Source organism: Phodopus roborovskii, unplaced genomic scaffold (assembly GCF_943737965.1).
Source record: "Phodopus roborovskii unplaced genomic scaffold, PHOROB, whole genome shotgun sequence".
NCBI classification, from domain to species: domain Eukaryota; kingdom Metazoa; phylum Chordata; class Mammalia; order Rodentia; family Cricetidae; genus Phodopus; species Phodopus roborovskii.
The window spans coordinates 55,940,717-55,963,818 of NW_026126480.1; the positions used below are offsets into that span (position 1 = coordinate 55,940,717).

At 51.9% G+C, this 23,102-nt stretch overlaps 2 protein-coding genes across 4 annotated transcripts in view; one reads left to right on the top strand and one right to left on the bottom strand.

The window, feature by feature from the left end:
* Macrod1 (mono-ADP ribosylhydrolase 1) overlaps positions 1–23,102 on the top strand; it is a 144,317-nt gene that overhangs the window by 21,922 nt on the left and 99,293 nt on the right. The gene's annotated exons all lie outside the window — the stretch shown is intronic.
* Flrt1 (fibronectin leucine rich transmembrane protein 1) overlaps positions 16,528–23,102 on the bottom strand; it is a 73,204-nt gene continuing 66,629 nt past the window's right edge. For both annotated transcript variants that reach the window (XM_051193839.1, XM_051193838.1), the window contains exon 2: positions 16,528–18,737. In XM_051193839.1, the coding sequence (XP_051049796.1) occupies positions 16,664–18,688 (2,025 nt within the window). In that variant the 5' untranslated portion in view covers positions 18,689–18,737 and the 3' untranslated portion in view covers positions 16,528–16,663. The remainder of the gene's footprint in view (positions 18,738–23,102) is intronic.

Here is a 23,102-nt window from a genome sequence, read left to right on the forward strand (position 1 = left end):
CTTTGGGGCTAGTCCTGCCTCCAGGTACCTCTTCTCCCCTCTGGCTGCTGCAGCTCATCTACACCTTGCCTGCCCTCTCAGCCACTGCCTAAGGTAGTCCCGGTTTCCCCTAGCAACTTCTGAGCCCAGAATATAACTAAGGACCCAGTAAAGATCTCACAGAGAGCTGTTCTTCTACCAGACTTTCTGGTAGGGAAGCTTCAGTGTGGGGACATGAAATGACTTTTCTGGGGTTTTTATCTTTTCCCGAGAGCCTTGAATAGACCTGTCACTGGGTTAATGGGGGTGGGGATATGGTGTGTGTGCTGGATAGCACTTGGTGATAATCTGGGAGCAATGATGGGAGCTAGAATAGAACACTTATAATCCAGACCCACTGGGGAGCCTACTTTCTCTGCCACTGAAAGGTGTCAGTGAGCACAATGGTGTCTGTTTTCTCAGGAGCTAAAGAGCACGTGCTGGAATGTGTAGGTCTCCCATTGGGCCAGGCTCAGGCCCCAGTGGGGAGCTTTGTGGGAGATAGGATGTGGGGGTGACCCAGCCTCTGATGGTTCTTAGGGAGGTGCAGAGACAAGGAAGAAGGAAGCAGGGTCATGGAGTCTCTGTGGCTGCTTTGGGCCCAGGAGCATGTGCGAGCCCCCATTTACCAACTGGGCAGGGACTTCTGCAGCCCAGCCTGAGAATGCCTGCAGCCTCTGAGGACTCCCAGTAGTCATTACTCGGAGAAGGGAGGAGGCTTAATTTTTCCTGTCTCCCTAAATGTTATTGCCTTTGCGGGCTTTGGAAATCAGTTTTATGGCCTGCGTTATTTATCCAATGAAATATGGGAAGCACTGGAGGAAAATAAACAGCAGAGGTGCTTCTGGGCCTAAAAGGTCAGGAGGCTGAGGATGGGGCAGGGTTTGCTTGTGAGTCCCTCAAGTCATACCCCTTTAGGGACTGCTGAGGCTGCAAGAGGGGCTGGGAAGGTGTGCTCAGGACTAGGGGTCTAGCGTTTGCCTGCGTCCTGGGGACCTGCCCCTTTTGTCAAATGGTCCCATCAGCCTAGTCTGGAACCTTGCAAAGCTCTCCATCCTTGATGTCCTGCTGCTCCCATTGAGTGCCACCCAGGGTACCCAGCTAGCCTCTGGCACTGAGCCCTTTCAGTGTAAGTAAAAGATAAGCCTGCTGGGGTTTGCCATGCAAGATGTAGGCCTGGGAGAGCTCCACCTGCACAAGGTTCTTTATCTTCTGGCAGAGTTAGGATCTCGTTGGAGATGGAGATATAGCCCACATTCCCCTTTCATCCCATTCTTGGGACCTTGGACCCTCTAAGGAGATCCCAAGGTCCTCCCTTCTTGGGAGAGGGCTGCTTCTCTGCTCCTCTCTGCATATGCATAGAGCTCCTATTGAGTCCAGAAGAAAAATGGGTGGAAGACGGGGGCAGACAATTCCCGGTAGGAGGAAAACAAATGGCCAGTAAACAAATGAAGAGAGGCAGAATTTCAACAGCAATCAAGAAAAGGCTAATTGAAACAAAGAACATCATTCTTTACCCACCAAGGAGATGGCTGCGGGAGCACACACATGAGCAGGTGTGGCACAGACTCACGGAATGGCTGTTTCTCGGGTATCCCTGTCATATCATGTCTCTCACCAGCACACAGTAGGTGTTCATAAATGTCTGCAAACAAACATAACTCCTTTCTATGTGCATCCACCCTACAGTGCATCCCACCCTCCACAGGCTACTTCCATTATCCTGACCCAGCTCCTACACACTTCTTGGGCTGTGGCCAGTGCCCTTCCTGGCCAGGACTTGCCTCAAGGGCATGCATGCTGCTTCTGGGTTTCAGCTTACTGGGGGTGCACTGCTACCTCAGGGACATGGGATGGAGAGGCCTTGAGTTGGATGAGTCTGGTTCTTTTGTTCTGTTTTTTGACAGTCTCACAGCGTATCCTGGCTGTCGTAGAGCTCACTATATAGACCAGACCAGGCTGACCCCAAACTCTCAGATTTCTCCCTGCTTCTGTCTTCCAAGTGCCAGTAATAAAGGTTTGTGCCACCACAGGGAAGAGCTCCCACTCTGTAGCCTAGCTTGACCTGGATTTACTGTGCAGCTAAGATTGGCTTCCAACTTGCAGCAGTCCTTCTGCCTCAGTCTTCCAACTGCTGAGGTTGCAGATAGAATCCATTCCCTGATTTCCCTGCTTCTTTTTTGCTCATCTCCTCTCCAGTCCTCTCCATTGCAGACAACTAGGGAATTCACTTCTTTCTTTGTTTTTTAAGACAAGGTCTCCTATAGCCAAGCTGGCTTAGAACTCACGATGACCTTGAACGTGGGACCCTCCTGTTTCTCCTTCCTGAGAGCAGGGATTACATGTGTTCCACACTGTGATGGTTTTATGAGGCGCTGGGGAGGAAACCCCCAGCGTTCTACCAGCTGAGCTGCATGCCCAGCCAGATTCGAGGTTTTTAAACACAGTTCTCTCTCACCTCCTTGCTTCTGCTGAGGCCATTCCCTTGGCTAGGAACAGTCTTTTTGTTGTTGTTTTGGTTTTTTGAGATAGGGTTTCTCTGTGTAGTCTTAGCTGTCTGTAGACCAGGCTAGCCTCAAACTCAGAGATCCTCCTGCTTCTCCCAGGATTAAAGGTGTGTGCCACCACCACCTGGCTGGTAGCACTCCTATATCTACTTTCTTTCTCTCTCTCTCTCTCTCTCTTTTTTTTAAAGATTTTATTTATTTATGATGTATACAATTATCTGTATGCATGCTTGTACACCAGAAGAGGGCACCAGATCTCACTATAGATGGTTGTGAGCCACCATGTGGTTGCTGGGAATTGAACTCAGGTCCTCTGGTAGAACAGCCAGTGCTCTTAACCTCTGAGCCATCTCTCCAGTGCTCCCCCCCCCCCATATCTACTTTCTTTCTGGCTTACTTTGAATGTCCCCCAGTTCCTGACTGAGACACCACCACCTCCTTCAAGAACTTCTGTAGACCAGAATCAGATGTTCCTCTGTGTTGCATATTCAGCTGTGACCTGCTCCTCCAGCAGCTGTGTGGGGTGCTGGGGCTGCAATGGAGGAACATAGGAGAGATGGTCCATACAGCTTGCATACCCCAGAATGCTACACAGTCACTAGTGGTAACCTGACCCTGAGTCAGGTAGAGCATCCCAGTTGTGGAGGGCAGCCTGCTGGAGAGGCTTATCTCTCTGTATGACACTAGTATAGAGAGCTGGTGGCAGGTGGCAGTACCCTTTCTTGCCAGCATACCCCACAAAGTCCTCTGCAGAGCCCAGTTTGGCCTGACCACACTGGGGTTACTTTTGATGGGGAGCTCACACTTCTCAGGGGATCCTGGGACATCTGGGTCAGCAGTGCTTGACTCTTCCTCCGCCTATCCACCTAGTGTGGTACACCTCCCTGCAAAAGGAGCTGTGAGTCTGGGGCTCAGAGCCTGGGATCCCCCACGGCCTTCTCTCTTAGCTCACTCACCTGCAACCCTAGCATCCAGCCAGTCTTCTCATCCTAGTGCCTCAGAATGAGGCAGGTGCCACCTTCCTCTCTCACATGAAGGGCATGGGATGATTTAGACCAATCTACCTCTAACTGGTCCCCAGCTCTAACTTGTACCCGGATCATAACACAGGTGCTAAGTTATGGTGAAGGGAAGGCTTCCCATGGGCCAGAGTGCAAGGCAGTGGGGGACACCTACTTGAACAGCTGGCTCCTGTGTCAACATCAGTTATTGACACTGTGAGCAAGCTGCTGAACTTGGGACCCCTCATAATAATATAAAAGACGAATTTTGTTTTGAGCTAGGACTGGCCTATCTCTGTGTGTAGCTGAGGATAACTCCTGATTCTCCTGCTTCTACCTCCTGAGTAGAGTATAGACATACACCTCTATCCCTGGTCTATGTGGTGCTAGGGACGGGAACCCAAGCCCCTCTTAGAACAAGAATAAGGGCCACGGCTGTAGTTCAGGTGGCAGAGTGCTTGTTTAGCATAGGTGAAGCCCTGAGGTCAATCTCAGTACTGCAAGGATAAACTGGGCTTGGTGTTAACACTCCCTGTGACTCCAGTTCCCTGGAAGTCACACAAAGATCAGGAGTTCAAGGCCAGGCTCAGCTACATCATAAATTCAAGGTCAGCCTGGGATATATATTAAACTCCATCTTAAAAACAAATCAACAACAACAACAACAAAAAGGTACTTGCTTATAATGTCACACTCCTTGGGGGTGTAATATGGTGACACATGGTGACAGATGCCTGGCGCCTGCACCATCAGGCCTGCTGCTTTGCCTCTCACAGATGGGTACCCCTTTAGGAAATCCCCTCTAATTATGAAGTTAGAGATCTGAATGATCACGTGGGGAAGAGGCACACACTCATTAGAGACTCAGGCACACAGCCTGGGCTACGTCACCAGTCTCTCACGCAGGCTTCCTGAAGACTGCAGGGCTCCACAGAGAACAGCTCCATCTTGATGGCTGTTTCCATCTGCCAACTCCCCAGGAGTTGCTGTCTGGGGAGGGCCCACTCAGGAGTCCTCCTGTCCCCAGAGAACGCTCACCCCCAGGTCCTTCACCCCAGGCTTGTAATCTCTGCTTTAAAAAGGAGTCGGATCCCTTCCCCTTGCCCCCACCATGACTAATCCATTCACCAGGGCCCCGATCCAAAAGGAAGCTAATTAAAGAATTTCTGCTTTTGGCTCAGCCTGGACTTTGAAGATTCCCCTTGGTCTTCTTGGAGTTATCTGAAAACAGGTAGAGAAAGGGGGCATTGGATAACCCCCCAGAGCCTCCATAATAGGCCTAATCTCCCCACAGGCTGCAGGCATCAAACAGTCCTCACCCAGTGCTACTGACCAGGGGCAACATGAGGCTGCTTTCCACCCATAGCCTGCACTCCAGTTCCCTTTGATCCCGGCTCTTGGGATCCCCAACAGTCTGGGGGAGGTAAAGGGAAAAGATTGGGTGTTCTCCAGAGCAGTGATGGCCTGAGATCCTCCTATACCTTCAGCCCTGGCATGGAGAGGTCCACTACGATGTTGGGCAGGGATGCCTGGTGAAGTTGGGGTCTGTCTCCCCAACACTCTCCTTCCAGAGCCTCCACAGTCAAAACTGTCTGACACATGATGGTACTTTTCTTCTCTGGGGATTGAACTCAGGACTTTGCACATTTAGGCAAGTTCCTTGCCTCTAAGCTACATCTCCAGCCTAGGAATATTATTTGTTTAAATTATTATTACTTTTGAGGTAGGTTCTCACATAGCCTAAGCTAGCCTGGAATTCTGTATGTAGCTGAGGATGACCCCGAGTGGGATTACAGGTGAACACCTGCACTCCCAGTTTATCAGTGCAGGGGACAGAACCTAGGGTCTTGTGAGTGCTGGGCACCGAAGCTGCATCCCTTGCCCAAAGGTTTTCATCAGGAATGTTTGTTGGATACTTGTGGGTAGAAAGTAACCTCTATGTGACATGGGGTCCCTCGGCAGCTATGTGCTCTGTCCAAGCAGAGCCTGGTACACAACAATTGCTCAGTAAAAAACAGTTCATCTTATGGCTGGCTTAACACAGAGAGCATCTCTGTTTTTATGCAGCTAATGTTTCTGTGCCTTCAGAAAACCTCCTGAGGACTCTCTAGAGATGGCTGGGACCTGCATATGTGTGTGAGGGTCTCTTAGAAGCTTCCTTTCCCTATCGGTGATGCTGAACCTTGGTGAGACCCTGGGGAAGGTCAGGGTATCTGCTGCCATTGTGGTCCTAGCCTCACCCCAGTTCCCACTCATGTGCCAAGGTGGGAGAGATAGGAGGAACACTATGGAGGGGTCTCTCAGGGTGTCTGCCTGAATCACGGAAATAAAAATGATAAAAACCTGTCACTGAATTCTGGGTGGCAGTAAATTACTTAACACCTGAAACAGGTTGAAATGTGGCCACCATGGCTTTTAATAAGCCCATCTCTGATGCAGCAGCTTCCGCAAGGAGCCGGCCGGGTCTCTTCTCGAGGCATAATTTCATCGCGGCCTCGGCTTGGCAGCGGTGCAAATAAGATTTCACTTCCCCTGTAAATCTCTGAGGGGGGAGCGCAAGATTTCATTTGCGCTGTCAGTTAGCGCTGAGAGAGCCTATTTACTTTGCTGCAGGACTAGAGGGTCCTTCGGAGAGGCCAGACACAGAGGCCAAGGGTGTGTGTGTGTGTGTGTGTGTGTGTGTGTGTGTGAGAGAGAGAGAGAGAGAGAGAGAGAGAGAGAGAGAGAGAGAGAGGCTGTGTCAGTACTATGGGATGGCATGGGTGGAAGAGGGCAGGGAGGTGGCTAGTATGTGGTTCAGAGAGCATAGTTTGTTTGGAGTGCTTGAAAGTGGACCAGCAAGCAACATCCATATCTATGGTGTTTCAGGAACAGGGAGTGGTCTCAGATGAGTCAGTGCCTTCCTAAACAGGGCACTAGGAGTCTGTCACAGAACATGGCTGTGGGGCTGTGGGGTTGTGGGGCTGTGGGGCTGTGGAGCTGTGGCTGGAGGTGTGGGGACTTTCAAAGGTTTGGACATCACATGTCCAGGGTGCTTTGTGAGACCAGGTACCCCTCCTAAGATGTAGGAGCAAGAGAAGGGAAGGTCCAGAATCCAGTAGTAGGAGGGTAAGGGCAGGAGACTTTGCAGTGGGTATTTTTAGTCTAGAGTTCATCCTAACAGTGGAGCAGGTTGTGTCACACAGCCCTGGATATTAGTGTACCCTCAGAAGCACGGCAGCCATTCTGTTTTGTTTGTTGTTTGGTTTTTCGAGACAGGGTTTCTCTGTATGGTCTTGACTGCCCAGGCTGGTTTTGAACTCAGAGATTCACTTGTCTCCTGAGTGAGGGGATTAAAGGCATATGGTGCTGCCACCAACCAGCATACCATTCTGTTCTTAGTGGACATCAGGCCTTCCCCTCAGTGATCAAAATGTTCTAGGACTTCTTTGGGAAAGACAAGGCCCTGGGCTGCTTGGCTGGTGGTGACCACAGCCCTTTAGCCTCTGTTAGTTGCTGGGTTTAGGAACAGTTTGAGAACACAGCCCTCTGTCCTGGCTCCAGAGTCTCATTTAGTTTGTACTGTTGTCACAGGTGTGTGGAGGGTAAGGTGACCTTTGGGCGGGTCTGTCCCCAAAGGAGATAGGGGAGGAGATGGCTGTGATTACTGGGCCACTGGGATTGCTAACTGTTGTACTTGGCCTTGTTGATCAGCAGGGGCCCAGCAGGGTTGGGGGTCTCGCCTGAGTTTCATGGTCCTTGTGAGGAAGGGCTCAAGACAAGCCACAATTCTCCAAGGTGTAGCCAGGAGCTGGACCAGGTTGGGCAGGGCCAGAGCCTTCAAGAAGTGACTAGAACTGAACTTGCCTTCCTGTCCGTATCTCAGGTGGTGAATGGGGCCCAAACTCTCCACCTTCATCTGCAGAAACACCCTCAATGGGAACCTATTTCCCTACTGGACTCCCTGTCCCAGCCAGGGCAGCCCCTTCCTCATTCCTTCAGAACCCTCACCATATTGCTTCTAGGAAGGAAACACTGCATCCCTAGGCCTAGCACATAGTAGGCCCTCAATAACTGCCTTGGCTGACTGGCTGGCCAGCCATTTTCTAAAAAGTTCCTGCAATAGCCTCAGGAGAGAAAGAGGACACAGCTCTCCTGACATCCAAGCATCTCCTCAGAAGTCAGAACCTGTCCACTTTGTTCTTGTCCCTAATGGCCACCTTGAGTGCTGTCCCGTGGAATGGCCCTCTTGATCAGTTCTTGCCTCCACCATAATAGGAAGTGAGGTCTAAGGGGACAATGGGGATGGGAGAGACATCTGTGGGGCCAGAGTACTCAGGGTCACCCCTGCAGGGCCACCAGCTATCAAGGCGTGTGGAGAAAAAACTGCTTCCTTGAAATAAAAGGGGAAACTCATTAACCCCACTGAGATGTGAGGGTAGATCTACAGAGAGTAATGAGTTCCCACTTTATCTTAAACTTAGCAGGAATTGCTGTTGTTCTCATGAAAATAATTTTTCTCTCCCCACCCCGGGGTGCGATACACGATAAGGCCCCTGGAGTTGTGAATGTGGTGAGTACGTGCAGGGATCAAGGGGCATCTGGGGAGGAGCACCACTGGGGTGGCCAGACAAGTACACACTCCCAAATGCCAGGACAGTTCTGTTCTTATCTGGGTGTCCACATGGTTGCTGGAGCTTCTTAGGGGATAATCCTCAGTTTCTATTAATAACTCTCCAGTGGAGACCCTCTCCACATCTGCATGTGGCGCCAGGCTGCCCTGTGTGGCTGACTGAAGAAGCTTCCACTGTCAGCTCGCCCCTTGTTCCAATTCCCCTTTCTTACTTGTCACAGAATCTTTATAGTTGTTTTGTTTTGGCTTCATTCCTGCCCCTCCCTCCCTCCCCCATCCTCCCTTCCTTTCTGTGATAAGGTCCAGGCTGTCTTCAAATTCACTGTGTAGCTACCGGCACCCTGAACTCTGATCTTCCTGCTTCCATTTCCCAAATGCTGGGACTACAGGCGTGCGCCACCCACCATACTTGACTCTGCAGTGAACACTGCATGTTTGCTTCTGCCCAGGAACTTGTTAAACCCACAGTCTCTATCCTGTCTGGTGGCTACTCTGAACCAGTAGACCCCAACAGCAGAGCCTCCTCCACCCTTCCCCAAATAAGACTTGGGACTGCTGAGGAGGGGAACCCCAGACACCTGGCCCCTGATGTGCTGGGCTGGGAGCCCAGAGTCAGCACCCGAGATGCCTGTAAAAGTTAAATTTTTCAATTTATTTCAAGAAAGGACAAGGCAGGTGGACTTGGACATTTTATATGAAACAGACAAACAGAAAATAGGACCAAGTAGTTAGTCACATTCATCTCAACATTGAAGTTTCAAGGCACCTACATTGAAGGAGGCCAAAGGGCGGTTCGGAGTGCACTTTGGTTTGTGTTGTTGTCGTGGTGGTGGGGTATTTGTGTCACCGTTTTCTGAAAAACCCCTGTCTGGTGGCAGAGTCGCAGTGAAGCAGGGGGACCACAAGGCTTGGCATAAACAGGCCTCCCAGGGAGCAGGACCTCATCTGCCTGCCACTGCAGCAGGGGCATTCCTATCATTCAGACCCCTGAGACTGCTTTGACCTTCAGAGAGAGGGACCAGCAGCCAAGGGGCCCCAGGGTGCTGAGTCTGTAGCTGAGGCAGACCATGGGCTTGGGAAATTGGTAGGCAGGCATCCTACCTTCTTTAGCAAAGAGTTCATCAATTCCCCAGAGGCTGGCCATGGGCCCCCTCAACTCGGGACCAGGTTATAGTTTCCAAAATCTGTTCCAGTTTACCTGGCAATACCAACAAGCACCCTTTGCTCCTAGGATCCCACTAGGAAGATGGCTGCCAAACCCCCCATTCTGCAGCCTTACATGGGAATGGGGGTCCTTTGGGGCAACCCTTACCTTTGCCATCCCTGCTCACACCTGCTGGTGTCCCTAGCCAGCACAAGCACAGGTCTCCACAGCCTGGTTGGTTGCCTCCCAGCCTCCAGTACCACCTCTGCCTTTTTGTCTCAGATGTCAAGCCTCCAGCAGTGGGCTGGTTTCTTCCCAGCAGCCTCTCTGGAGGGGCTGGAAGATACCTCACTCACACTATACCCTGGGCGCCCAAGTGGCTTCTTGGCTGAGGGCCATTCTCAGATGGTCATGCTGGGCTGGGGTAAAATACCTAAGGCTACTTCGGGGTTTTTTGTGTAGGGTTTCCCCACTTTGTGCCTACAATCTTCAGAGATGGAACCGGTCACAGGAGGGGCAGGGGTGGAGGACCTGTGTACCTTGCCTTCCATCAAGGCAAGCCGAGAGCTGTTTGGAACTGTGGGCCCATGGGAGAAGGAACAGTGGCAGCTTGGGGCCTGCTGCGGCTTTGATTGTCGGTTCACGTCGTGCGTGCTTGTTTTTCTCTCTTGAAGAAAAAGTCTGATTAGTTCCTCCAGGCGGGTGGCTGGGGTGCAGGGACTCTCTGCAGGAGTGGCAGGCAAGGCAGGCTGTTGCCTTGGATCTTGTTTCTTATACCACCCCCTGGGTCTCTAGTTTTCTGCCAATCCCCCTCACCTACTCGAAGCAAATCTTGGAGAAGGGAAACTGAGTCACCCATTCAGGCTGTGGTTGCTGCCAGATCTTGTTGAATCCTCATTTCCCATCTGCTGGAGATGCACCAATCCTGAAGCAAAGCAGGGTGGGATGCTTCTGGGAGAGGTTACCCAGGTGAGCCCCTCTCTTTGCCGGGCCACCAGGCAGGTGCAGGACAGAAGGCAGCCCCTCACTGCCAACCCTTAGGCCTTTCCCATGACTGAATAGACAGCAGGTGGGAAGAGGTGTTCCAGGCCCCCTGATGCTCCTCAGTAACCTCAGGTGGGCCGGTAGGGGAACCAAACTGTTGATGACTTGACTGTGGTGGCTGCAGTGTCTTGGGGGTGGGACTGTATGAAGTGGGGGCTGATCTACCCACCCACCAGGCAACCTGCCCATTGCATAGCCACAGTTTTTGCCTGGCACAAGCTGGACAAGTCAGCAACAAGGAATTGTGATAGGGGTTTCAGAGAACACAGGGTGGCTCTGGGAAGCAGGAGCAGCCCCAGGGTAGAGAGTTGCCTAGACACGGGTCAGGAGAGACATGAAGAGAGCTGGTGCCCTTCCCCTGTGTGGCGCACCCTGAAAGCCCCATTATGATGAGAAAATGGGAGTAACCCCAGGGACAATGAAATTCCTCAAATCAGAGAGAGAGAGAGAGAGAGAGAGAGAGAGAGAGAGAGAGAGAGGGAGAGAGAGAGAGAGAACATACATTAAAATCTGAAAGAGGTAGAGGCAGGAGGATCAGAAATCCATGGTCACTGTCAGCTACAGAGAGGGTTTGAGGCCAGCCTAGGGCTATGTGAGACCCTGTCTCAAAACAAAAACCAGAAAACAAAAAACAAAGGAGGTAGTAGCATTGGAGGGTCAGAGGTTCAGTGGCAGACTCAGAACATCAGGGTGGGGGTGGGGAGGAGAAAAAGGGGAAACTGAAGGCTAGGAAGAGCAAAGGGACTCCTTCTGTCAGTTGTTTTTAAAGAAGCCAATGTGGATACAAATAGTTGGAACACTTCAAAAGAATCGGCAAATGCCTAAAAAAAATGGCAAGTGTTCGAACAGAGCCCCAGGCACCGTCAGCTGGCTGTGATGGATGGACAGGCTGGCAGTGATGCAGTGATGAGCTCGTTGATGAGCCCGTTGGTTACTCCTGGGTGTGAAGCAGCTGGGCTCGAGGGAACAAGTCCAGGGACATCGTAGGGCTTGAAGTATTGAGCCCAGCTTGTGTCCTGTCACACCCTTTCCCCTCCCACTACCTGCTGAGCATAGACTGGGAAAAGATGTCTGTATGGCCTGTCCTAGGGGTTGTGATAAAGCAAGCGTGGGAACCAGATTCTTCTAGACAAAAACCTAGACCTTAGTTCATGCCGGAAGGCTGTCGCCCCATCTGATAATGCTTGCATGGGTCATGGGAAAGACCGCTTCCTTTGCTGGGCCCAAGTTTCTCCCTCCCGGCCTTCAGTTTACCCTTTACACATGCCCTCACTCTTTCTCTGAGCTCAGAAAGCAGTAGGTTCCTAGCATAAGGACATAGGACATCTCACGGCTCCAAGTCTTGCTCTGTAAGGGATGGCTCAGGCCGCTTCCTCAGATGCAGATGTGTTTTGCCATCTCTCAAGGCAGACTGACCCTAGGTGACAGGATCACAGTCTGCCCAAAGACTGGCACAGCTGCTGGACGGCCTGTCTCAGCAACATGACCCTTTCTGTCCCTGGAGCCCTGGCAAGAGCTCTTCCATCCCAGCGAGCAGTCCTTAGAGAGGCCAGCTCCTCAGGGATCCCGGAATGAACAGCTGCTACTCCTCCCATCCAGGCCAGGAAAATGCCTGCTGTGTGTGGGCAGCCACTTGGGGCAGGTTCATAACCCACAAAAAAATCCCCCTTTCCCTTCACCTCCAAGGAGTTTAATCTCTTCTAATCAATTTAGCAGACTCGCTTGGTTGTAAACGGTAATGATTTGCATTTTTGAGCCTTTTATCCTCCTTACAAAAAAAAAAAAAAAAAAAAAAAAAAAAAAGCGTCCTCTCTGCTCTCTGGAAAGCCTGTGAATTGCTTGTTAGTGCTCACCCTGGCTCCCATCCAGCCTCGACATCAGCTGCTGTCACCTGCGCCACTGTCTGTGTGAGTATGGAACGCGGCTCAGGGGAGGCCTGCAGCCCTGACCCTGGCTGTGACATGTCATCTGGTCCTTGGGGGACACAGGCCTCTGTGCCCATTGGAGCCCACATCCCTGCTGCCTCTGCATAGCTCCCCAGCTGCTGCATCCAATTTTCCTTGTTGTATTTTTCATAAGCAAGAGGCTCCGAAGCCCTGCTTCCTTGGTGTGTTCAGCAGAAAGCAGATGTCTGAAGAAGGCTGGCTTTGGGACTTGAACTGTCACTTACGGGGGGGGGGGGGGCCGGTTGGGTGGGAAGGGTCCCAAGTATGGCTCTGACTTCCCTTGCCAGTGGCAATGAAGGAGGAAGCTCAGGCTGGGAGGCCATTCCTGACACACTGCCCACCCTTCTACAGTCCACACAGGCCCTTCCCACCCAGCAGCTCTTCCCCACTGCCCTGAGCCCATTAGAAACGCCCAGCCTCAGCATGGAGGGCTGCTCTCACAGGGCTTCTAGGAAGCGAGAATCTGCCCCAGTCACCCTCATTTTAAAGCAGGGAGATGGAAGCCTCCCACTTTTTTAACTGGCTCCTAGCTCCCTTGGGGGGCTGAGCTGGGTAGCTGGCACACTGGAAACCCTAGGAGAGGGGTCCTGAGAGACGCCATGCCCATCAAGAAGGAAGGAGAGGCACGGCAGCATGGAACAGGGGTGAAGGGAAGGTTGGTCTCCTCCTCCTAGCCACAGCTGTCACCTCCCCTGCTAGCTATCCAAGGCAGGATCCCCCAGAGAGGGCCACAGCAGGGCTCCAGTTAAGGAGGAGGCAGCCTTTGTGAAGATGGAGGCTTCCTCAGGAAGAGGATGCAGACGAGGGAGGAAAGGGAGCTTTTGATTCACATCATGTCTGTGGAATTGAGTATGACTAATTAATAGATTTTATTCTTAGTAATCTCTTAAGCATTCCATACGTTGGGCCCCACGCCTGAGCTGAGCCTACCAGAGGCTTCATTCGCAAAATGCAAATGCCTGTGGCCCTGCTGCCTCTCCTTCCTCGCCTTTTCTCCCATTTTTTAAAAGAAAAAATTTAAAGTAAAATTGCCATGTAATAGGAAAAAAGATTCCAATCTCTGCATCTAATTACCACAAAGGGTAAACCACTTAACCAAAGAAGTGTCATTGGCTTTTTTTTTTTTTTTTTTTTTTTTTTTTTTTAAGTTTAAATTTGCCTTAAATGCCACAGAATACACTCCTCAGGGCTGAGGCCACTGAGGTGGCTCTGGCTGGTGAGAGCCTGTGGGGGGTCAGGCCGTCCTGCCACAGACTTCCCTGTGGAAATGCCAGCTGCACTGAGACAGAATCCCATAGGCCTTTCAGTGTCACCCCCAACTTCCCTCAGCCTCCTCTACTGAAACCTGAGGCCAGAAGCCAGGTTCTCTGTCTCCTTTGGAGAAGGGGACAAAGGTTACACTTAGGGGCTTTCTGCAAGGATGCTGGGAGTGAGTTACTGGAGATCTAGCTCAGTGGTAGAGTGCTTGCCTTACATGGCTAGGCCCTAAACTCCATCTCCAGTATTCCCCCGTTCCCAACACACAGCATAAAGGATACTGGGAAAATGTCAAACCGAGAAGGGACAGAAATGGCACAGGAAGGGCTCTCAGGAGCTGCAGGGTCATGGCTGGGCAGTGTCCACACTGACCAGCAAGTTGTGTTCCTTAGAGGGCAATGCCAGCCCTGGGCTCTCCAACTGGGTGTAATATGGAGTGAACCCCACTAGAGCAGGTTGATTTGGTCCTCAAGCTTTGACATTCTGCCTGTGACTAACAAGGCTCCGGTGGGGCAGGTTTACTCTGAGTGATGGGGGAGAAGTTTGCCACAGCTCAGGCAGCTCTAGCATTTGGCCCACAAGTTCCTGGATCTCTGAGTAGGGCAGCTCCAGGGCTCTTAAAAGTTTTCCTGGCCACCAAAGAGAGTGACTAAAACCTTCTTGGGCAGGATGAGTCTACCGCACTGGGTAAATTACAGATGCAAAGTAGGGGTGGGGACTTGGGGTTTTACTTTCCTGTGGCCCTGGAAAAGGCTGGCATAGTGCCCTTGATGCCTTGTTCAGCATGTGGGACTCTCCTACACACACTTATTCCTCACAGATGGGTCTCCTCTGGTCTGCCTAAGCTGCCATGACTAGGGTGCTATTATTATGGTCACTGGGGACAGCTGGGCTCCAGGGCACATATTTATACAGACCTGAATCTGAGGTCCGGGCACATTTCTTTCTTGACCTCATGTGAGGTCAAGACTTGAGATAAAGAGGGGAGAAAGGTCTCCTTTGGAATGATCTATGTCCTTACCCTTTGGCCGTTCCCTGGGGCTGATAGGATGGGGGTCTCCATTTGGTGTGTTGACCCCTTGGGCTCTGATCAGGAGCCTGTGCCTCTTTCCACTACTCTGGGGCACCTGCTGGGTCCATTTCTTTCAATCTCATCTCTTCACGGAAGGGCCAGTTGGCTCTTTAATGTCCAGCAAGAGGATGGCCCCCCAGGTACACTTCGGGCAGCTGCCTTTGCTTTGGACAGAGTGGCAGAGGTCTTTTGGAAACATCTCATCTGGCTGCCCTCAGACCAGCATCTTCCTTTGATGACTTTTTTCCCCCAGTGCAGGACAAAGCAACACATTGACAGATGATGCCCTGGGCTCCCCAGTACAGGACGAAGCAGACATCAGAGCCGCAGGCACTGCTCTTCCTCCTTTCTGGATTTGCTGTCATTATTTTATCATCGTTTTAATCTCATGGCTCACCACACTGTGGTGTCACTTGATAAATGGTAACGACATTGATTCCACAGGGAGGGAGTAAAATCTTAGCTCTTCTGAGGGCCCTGGTCAGTATCCTTTTGGAGGTTTTTTTTTTTTTTTTTTTTTTTTAACTTAACAAAGAAATCTGATTTTTCCCTCTTGAGAACAGAGCCCCTGATGTGGGCATGGCTGAGATTTGTGTGTGTGTATATGTCTCTAGGGATTTTCTGGGGGGGGGGGAGTGGTTTTATTTTTCTCTTTTCTGGGCTTGCTTTGAGCAGCCATGGAAACCAATAGGTCTAGCCAGCTGATGTGTGTGTGTGTGTGTGTGTGTGTGTGTGTGAGACACATATATTTATAAACTGTCCCTGCACTAATTACCTATCCCAGGAGAAAGAGTAAACACTATAGCGGGGACGGGATCTATGGGGGGAGGGACAGAGGAGGGCACTGGTCATCAAGGAAAGCTTTCCCCATATCAGGAAGGAGAGTGGCCTGGCTCTGGGCAATGTGACATAGGGTGGAATCCAAAGCACCCTCAGCCAGATTCTTCCTAACTCCACTAGGATGCAGATACCAGTGCCTCTAAGAAATGGCAATGCCATCCACCTGGGCTGAGGCCCCTCCCATCCACCTCACTCTCACCCCACACATGATCTACTTACTCAATGATTTCTAGGAGAAAGCAAAATTTTTGCCATTCTATTGTCTGAGGGAATGTCACAGACTGGCCCAGGAAGTTCTGAGAGGACAGACAGGCAGCTCTATGTACCCATCTGTACTGAGACAAATGGCATGGCCATAGGCAGGCAGGCAGATGCACTTCCACATGGCAGGGAAAGCAACAGCTTCCGTCAGAGCTTCTACAGAGTTCGGTGAATGGAACCGAAGCGCTCAGCATTGGAAGGAAAAGTTTGACTGTTTTTGTTTTGCGTTTTTCTTTTAATTGACTATGGTATTGTTTGGAGAATACCACGGAGGATGCCATATTTCTGCAGATCTGGAAAGAAAACAGCATGGAAAGTACCAGGGAAGAGATTTCAGGACAGCATCTCCCTAGCAAAAAGTCGTCTTTCGAAGGGTGGTAGTGGGGCACGCCTTTAATCCCAGCACTCGGGAGGCAGAGGCAGTCAGGTCTCTGTGAGTTTGAGGCCAGCCTGGTCTACAGAGCTAGTTCCAGGACAGCCTCCAAAGCAATACAGAGAAACCCTGTCTCAAAACAAAAACAAAAACAAAAACAAAACAAACAACAAAAAAAAGTCGTCTTCCCTTAGCTGTTTTGTGAGTTGTCATCCGTGAGCAGCCAGCAGGATGGTTGTATGGGGCTGCATGCCATCATGTCTGTCATCTCTTTCTCTCTGATGACCCTGAATGAAACTCGAGGTCTACACAAATGTTGTAAAGGTAGTATCAATCTGGTTCGGGGGGGGGGGGAAGTCCCAATCCAACCCTTCCTGTGAGATTATTTTTAGTCCTTAACTCTCATGATCCGGTATAAATTACGTCTCCTTCTATGTATTTAAAAATTTTTTTTACCCCACTATTGTGTTTACCAATCCTCCCCAAACTTTGCTTTCTGCTGGAAAAGTCACTGTGGAGTTTCTCTTCCTGGCTCCTGGTGTTGCAGTGGGCTAGCAGAGCCATGTGAGCACACAAGGGTGGCCAGCTTCATGTGTAGGAGTAGTCCACATCAGGGATGCCACCATCCCGGTAGCCCCGTGTAGTGCCATAGCCAATAGTGTGGGCGCCCTTGCAGAGGCTGCTGCCATTGGAGGGGAATATGGTATGTACCACATACTCCTCTTTTGAGCGGTATGGGTTGATGGGCAGCATCTGCAGTCCTGGGCCTCGGATTTCCAGAATGGAGTTATCCTTCTTGGTCCCTGACTCCATGTAGTCATCCTTTTTCCTGTTGCCCCTGTTGTAGACCCTTTCTCGGGTCAGCAGCTCACCAGCCCGGTGTACGTACCAGCAGATGGCCCCCAGGACAAGGAAGAGGAAGACAAGAGCTACGGCACCACCAATAATGCCAGCCAGGGGCAGCCCTGCCATAGGGCCAGCATTCTGTTCCTGATTGAGCGTGGTGGTAGGGCCGTAGTTATCAGCCGTCTCTGCCTTGGCACACACAGGTGTCTCATCAGCCACATAGGTATTGCCAGTCTCCATGGTGACCATGCAGATGATATAGGTGGACTTGGGCTCCAGGGCGGTCAGCAAGTACTCGGTCTTGTCTCCCTGCACCAGGGTCTCTGTAATAGAGCCCACAGCTGGGCTGTGACCCAGACGCAGCCAACTGAGCCGGAAAGAGGAGGCCGGTAGCATAGCCTTCCATGTGATTCTGATAGAGTCTGCTGTCAGTGGCTTCACCTGGATGACCAATGTCTTGGCACCATCACCAGTGGCCATGGGGTAGTCAATGTTGGAGTCAGGGAGGCGCAGTCCTGGCCTCTTGGCCTTGAGGGTAAACAGAGAGCCCTGTGGTGTGGTGGCAGAGGCATGGTTGCTGGCTGTGGTCTTGGCAGCTGCATTGGCTGCACCGCCTTGTGACCCCGCCTCAAAGCACTCATCCATCTCACTGGTGATATCTTTGATGGCCATGCCCCGGACTTTCTCAGGGCCCTGACACATGAGACCCCGCACATTGACCACAGCAGCTCGTGCCTTCACCCAGTCACGCAGCCACATGAGGTTACAGCCGCAGAACCAGGGGTTGTTTCTGAGAAGCAGCTGTGCCAGGTTCCCTAGGTCATCAAACAGGCCTCGAGGCAGTGTAGTGAGGTTGTTATTGGACAAGTCCAACCTCTCCAGCTCCCGCATCTTGGCCAGTGTGTTGTAGGGGATGTGGCTGATGGCATTATCCTGCAGGTAGAGCTTCTGCAGGTGGGCACTAGGCAGGTTGAGGGGCGGGGCAGCCAGTGAGTTTCGTACCAGTGACAGCTCTGTGAGGTTCTGCAGGCGGCTGAAGGTGTCATCAGCAATACGCTGGTTGGCCAGCAGGTTGCCATCCAGAACCAGGCGCCGCAGGCTGTTGAGACCCTTGAATGCATGTAGCGGGATGGTGGAGATGCGGTTGTCATCTAGCCGAAGCTCTTCCAATGTGTGGGGCAGCCCCGATGGGATGCTGCTTAGGTGGTTCCGGCTCAGGAAAAGTAGCTTGAGCTGCTTGCTGTCAGCAAAAGCATCATCCTCGATGCTCACAGTGGAAACAGAATTGTCATCCAGGTGCAGCTTCTCCAGCAGTGGGATTCGAGCCAATGAGTCCCTGGCAATGGTGCGCACATTGTTGTCTTGTAGATGAAGCTCGCGAAGGGAGCGGGGCAGGTTGATGGGGAATTCATCCAGGTCATTCTCATACAGGTAGATGACCTGTACTTTGACCTTGGTCTTGAGGTCCTGAGGGATGCCTGCATTGTTGATCTGGTTGTTCTGCAGGTAGAGGGTGGTGGCATCATCAGGGATGTCAGAGGGGATGGATGTGAGTCCCCGGTCGTTGCAGTAGATGAAGCCATTGTCACAGCGGCATACTGATGGGCAGGTGGTGCTATCGATGACCTCTGTGAGGAAGGCAATGAGCCCATAGCAGAGAAACAGCCAGTCCCGCAGGTCCATGGTGGCCGTGGTCATCACAACAGTGGCTGTGACGGTGGCAGTGGGTGTGGTGGTAGTGGTGGCAGTAGGGTGTGCCACCACCATGGTGGACAGCTGGTGGAGGCCTGACCCACCTAACCTGGAGTCTCAGTACCTGTGAGGAGCACAAGATAGGTGTGCTGAGTTCAAGGAAGTGGTAGGGCCTGGGGAGGGGGAGCATTAAAGTTGAGTCCTGCAGGGCTGAGGCCAGGTGGCAAGGGAGGCCTGTTTTGTGCCAATCTGGAGAAAGGTAAGCTCCCTAGCCAGGTAACTCTAATGAATAATGTTCACTGTGAATCTCATTGGGAGAGTCTGGTCCTTGAGAGAAGCCAGCACCTTAGGTCATATAGTGTGTGCTGCTGCAATCTGAGCTGTGACCTCACAGCCTCATTCATGATAAGCCACCCACCTTTAAGGGTCTCACAAGTGGGGCCAGCCAGTGGGATGGGTTTCATGGATGAGCTATTATTTCCCACAGGACTGGGACAGGCCCAATTCTGGCATGGACTCAGGGTCTGAAGGAAAAGCTTGTTTCTGGGAGGCTGTGAGCTTAAGAGGCATATATCGCCAGGAAAGACGAAGTCAGCGTTGTCACTGGTGGGCAGTGGAGAGCACTGCGCTCATTGTCTGGTGGTGAAACGCCATGTCCTGTTTGTCACCCATGTGTTTCGTATACGGAAGAATGAGGTGTCAACAGATCTGACTCTGGGCTCTGTGTTCTGTCTTTTCTGGGGTACTATTCCACACCTAGTCTCTCCCCAGCTGAAGTCACAGGGCACACACACACACACGCGTGCGTGCACGTACACACACACACACTCGCGTGCACACACTCACACACGTGTGCACACACACACTCACTCACACATCAGCTTCAGTGATTTAAAGAAATGGGACAAATAAAGGAGGGAGGTGTTGTCTGCACTCTGAGGAAATTTTTCTGCAAGGTGTAATTTCAGTTTTCGCAAATAGAAAAATTGCAGCATAGAGTTTTCTCATTATTTTACTGTTCACAGTGGTAAAAAATCAATTAAAGAGAAATTATCTTTCAATCTCGGTAAAAAAAAAAAAAAAAAAAAAAAAAGGTGTCTTCATACAGCCAGCAAAGGTCTGCAGTAAAACTCAGGGTCAAGGAGGCTTTCAGGGTAGAATGTGATGGCTTTTCGGATCTGATCCGAGGGCCTGGCCTGGGAGGACAGCTCTGGAGTGTGGAGCATGACCGGCTGGCTCCTGCTGAGTGACCAGTGGGGACCTCACCACCATGCTCTAGGAGCCAGGCCTCTCCATTTCTCAACACACCACAACTTCTCACCGGTTTCTCTCTGCCCCGGCAGCTCTTCTCCATCAGTGACCTCCTCGGCACCCTTCAGGACACTGAGAACATTCCAGCCCCTACCAGGCCTTCCAGCTGGTCTGCTCTGGCTGTGCACTCTGCCATGCATCACTTTGTCCAATCCACCCATCTTCCTACTCACTCACTGATCCAGCCTGCCTGGCACAGGTGACCATGGCCCACTTGCTTTGCCGCCGAGTTCCCGAGGCTTTGGTCTTCCCTGCACACTGAGCCCCTCTGTCCCACCATCCATCTTGCCGTGGTTCACTGTAGTCTTGTTTCCTTGTTAGTCCTCAGCAGAAGCCTTGACATCAAGTGGGGCCCTGCTGAGGCTTCCTGGACCCCTTCTCCTCTCACTCAATGTCTTGCAGTTCCCTAGCCCGCCTCCCCCACTCATCTGCCCAAATTCCTCCACATCCCAGTGGCCAAAGCCAGGTAGTGGGCACTGAGCCATTTTGTATTGTATCCCTCTCTGTCTGAAGCAGCTGGACCCACCCTGCTGCCCCAAGACATATTTCCCTCTTCCTAGAGCTGATCTTCAGAGACACACGCTGCCCCTACACTTCCTGAAGGTGAGGCCTTACCTGGTCACCTTGAAAAAACTGTAAACCCAAAATATGCCTTCTCTCTGTTCAGGGTTTACAGACTCATCACCAATTCGCATGTGCTTTACTTTAGGGCTTTGGGGTACCTTAGCCATTAGGGTGTAGCCTAGTAGTTGGTGCACAGCAGGCCCTGATCAAGTTTTTCTACAAAGAAATCTGTACTGACCCATTGTGAAGAAACGGAGGCACAGCCCTGATGGCAGGATGTGCTCCCAGGCCTACAATCTCATTGCATCACTCACACTCTGCAGAGACAGGCCCAGCCAGCCTGGGCTTTGCTATTGGCTGGGGCTAAGGGCTCTCTTGTCTTCACCAGACTCCTGTTGTTCTTCTGTGTGTGATACAGGTATCCCAAGCTGCTCCAGTTCTGACCCAATCCTCTTAGCCTTAAGACAGCAGGCACACCCAACAGAGCTTACCCCTTGAGCCAGACCTACCAGTCTTCATAGGCATCCCATGCAGCGTACCCTCAATGTGTTCCTGTGCCTGATGGTCACACATATAGCCCGTTGTTCCATTTCATAACTTGAAGCCTACAGTACAGAGAGGTAAGAGCCCTGCCATTCCAAAGTCACAGACACACAGACTTCCTGCTGCACACCTGTCTCCTCTTAAAGGAGCCTGAAGGTCCGTCCCATCACAAGTCACTTTGTGAACAGGGCTGAGGAGTGGGACAGGACAAGGCTGGAGACAGAGAGCTTTGGCTTTCTCCTAGGCTGCCTGAGCCCAAGTTTGGCCAGAAGATATGCCTGCTCCTGGCCAGCTGATGAGTTCTATCTCGAGGGACACAAGCAGCCTCTGCCCTTGGCCGTTCTGGGCCAATACCCTGAGCAGGGCCAGACTTGTTAAGGCCAAAGCCAAGGCTGCCACCACAGTCTCTGGCATAGACATCTGTTCTCCCGTTTAGCTCATGGCCACAGTCCCCAGCCTCCAGAGACTCTGCATCATAATAGAGTCTAAATTGCACCTCTCAGAGATATTTGATGGATAATGGAGCAGCAGTGGGAGGCAGGGACCCAAGGCCTTTCCACTCCCCTATCTGCTACCCATCCATCTTGTCCAAATGTCCCTGGCCACCCTGCTTCCCCAAGGCCAACTCCAGTCTCAGCTCCAGGAGCTTTAGGAACAGGACAGACTGGGCTGGGGAGGGAGACTGCACCCCCTCTAGAGGAGTCCTTAAACTGCCTGGACGCCTGTTGGCCTTTTCATTCCCCTTTGTGTTTGATAGTTTATGTGGCCATCAAATTAAACCTGGTAAATTGCCCATCTTTTACAGGATCACTGGTCATCATTGTGGGGATCACACAGATGAGTGTGGTATGAGTTACAGACTGCCAGTTCTGTGACAGACAGCAGGATCCAGATGCTCCATTGGAAGGGTGCAGAGAGACAGTTCAGGCTGGTGACCTCCCTTAGCTGAGGGGCATGAGGGAGGCCTGGGGTAGTTACTGGCTTCTACCAATGGCCAGGGCAGAGTGCAGTAGGTTCTATGTCCTCATCTTCCTCCTCTGTCTGTGTGGTTGACAGTTGCTCTTATGAGAGAATTTAAGGGGATGAGGTTATATGTGCAGAGTACCCCACATGCAGAATGTCCTTCCTACGTACAGCCTGTGTCCCCCAGGCTACTCACTTCGTCCTATACACGGGCAGCCTCTGTGTTAACTGCCCTTCTGTGCCTCTTCTTTACGCCCCGTGCCCACTGTGCCTCCTGTGCTTGCATTCCGTCCAGCCATGCACGAGAGGGGAAATGGGTGGGGCTGCTGCAGCTTTCAAAATCTCAGGGCCCTGAGCATTCGGACATGCTGCACGCACCGCTCTGCTTCCCCGGGGCCTTTGGGCTTGTTCCTACCCCCACCCCATTCTGTGAGGGATACTGGCTAAGACAATGCAGGGGCAGCTACAGATCCAAGGCCCGGCTTGGACATCCTACAGGGGATGGCAGTTGTTTTATGGCCTTGGAGGGGACATGGGCACAGGAAGTGGGGGGGGGGGAGAACTGAGCCAGCTGGGCACATTCCCAAAGGAAGCCAGGCTGGAGAAGATGGAGGATTGGGCAGACTACCCCTGCCTCCTAGCCCAGCTTCTTTTTTTGTTTGTCAATGAAGGCTCCCTGGAGGGGGTGAGTATCAGGCACAGTCTCAGCTCCCATTAGAAACAGATGTCCAGATGGTCCCTCCCAAGGAAGAAGGCCATGTAGAAAGGGCAGAGGCTCACAGCCTAGAACCCCATGGCCTTCCCAGCACTAACCAAGCCCTGGGAGATACTCCCTGGGTCTGTTTACTCTGCTGTGTTTGCTGAGAACCCACTTTTCTGCAAAGAAGGCCCAGCTAGACCTGGGGGACAATCTACCCCATTCTGCCCCATGTCCCCATGTGCTTCTCATCCTGGAAGCTGGCTTCCTGTCTGTCCTGTAATGGCCTCAGCCAGCCCTTTCCTCCTATTGCTCCCAAAGACCTGGGGAGGGGCAAGCGGTGCTCCTGACGCCAAAGGCCCTGTGGCCACAGCCCGGCCTTTCTGGGGATACTGGCTCAGGCCTTGTGGC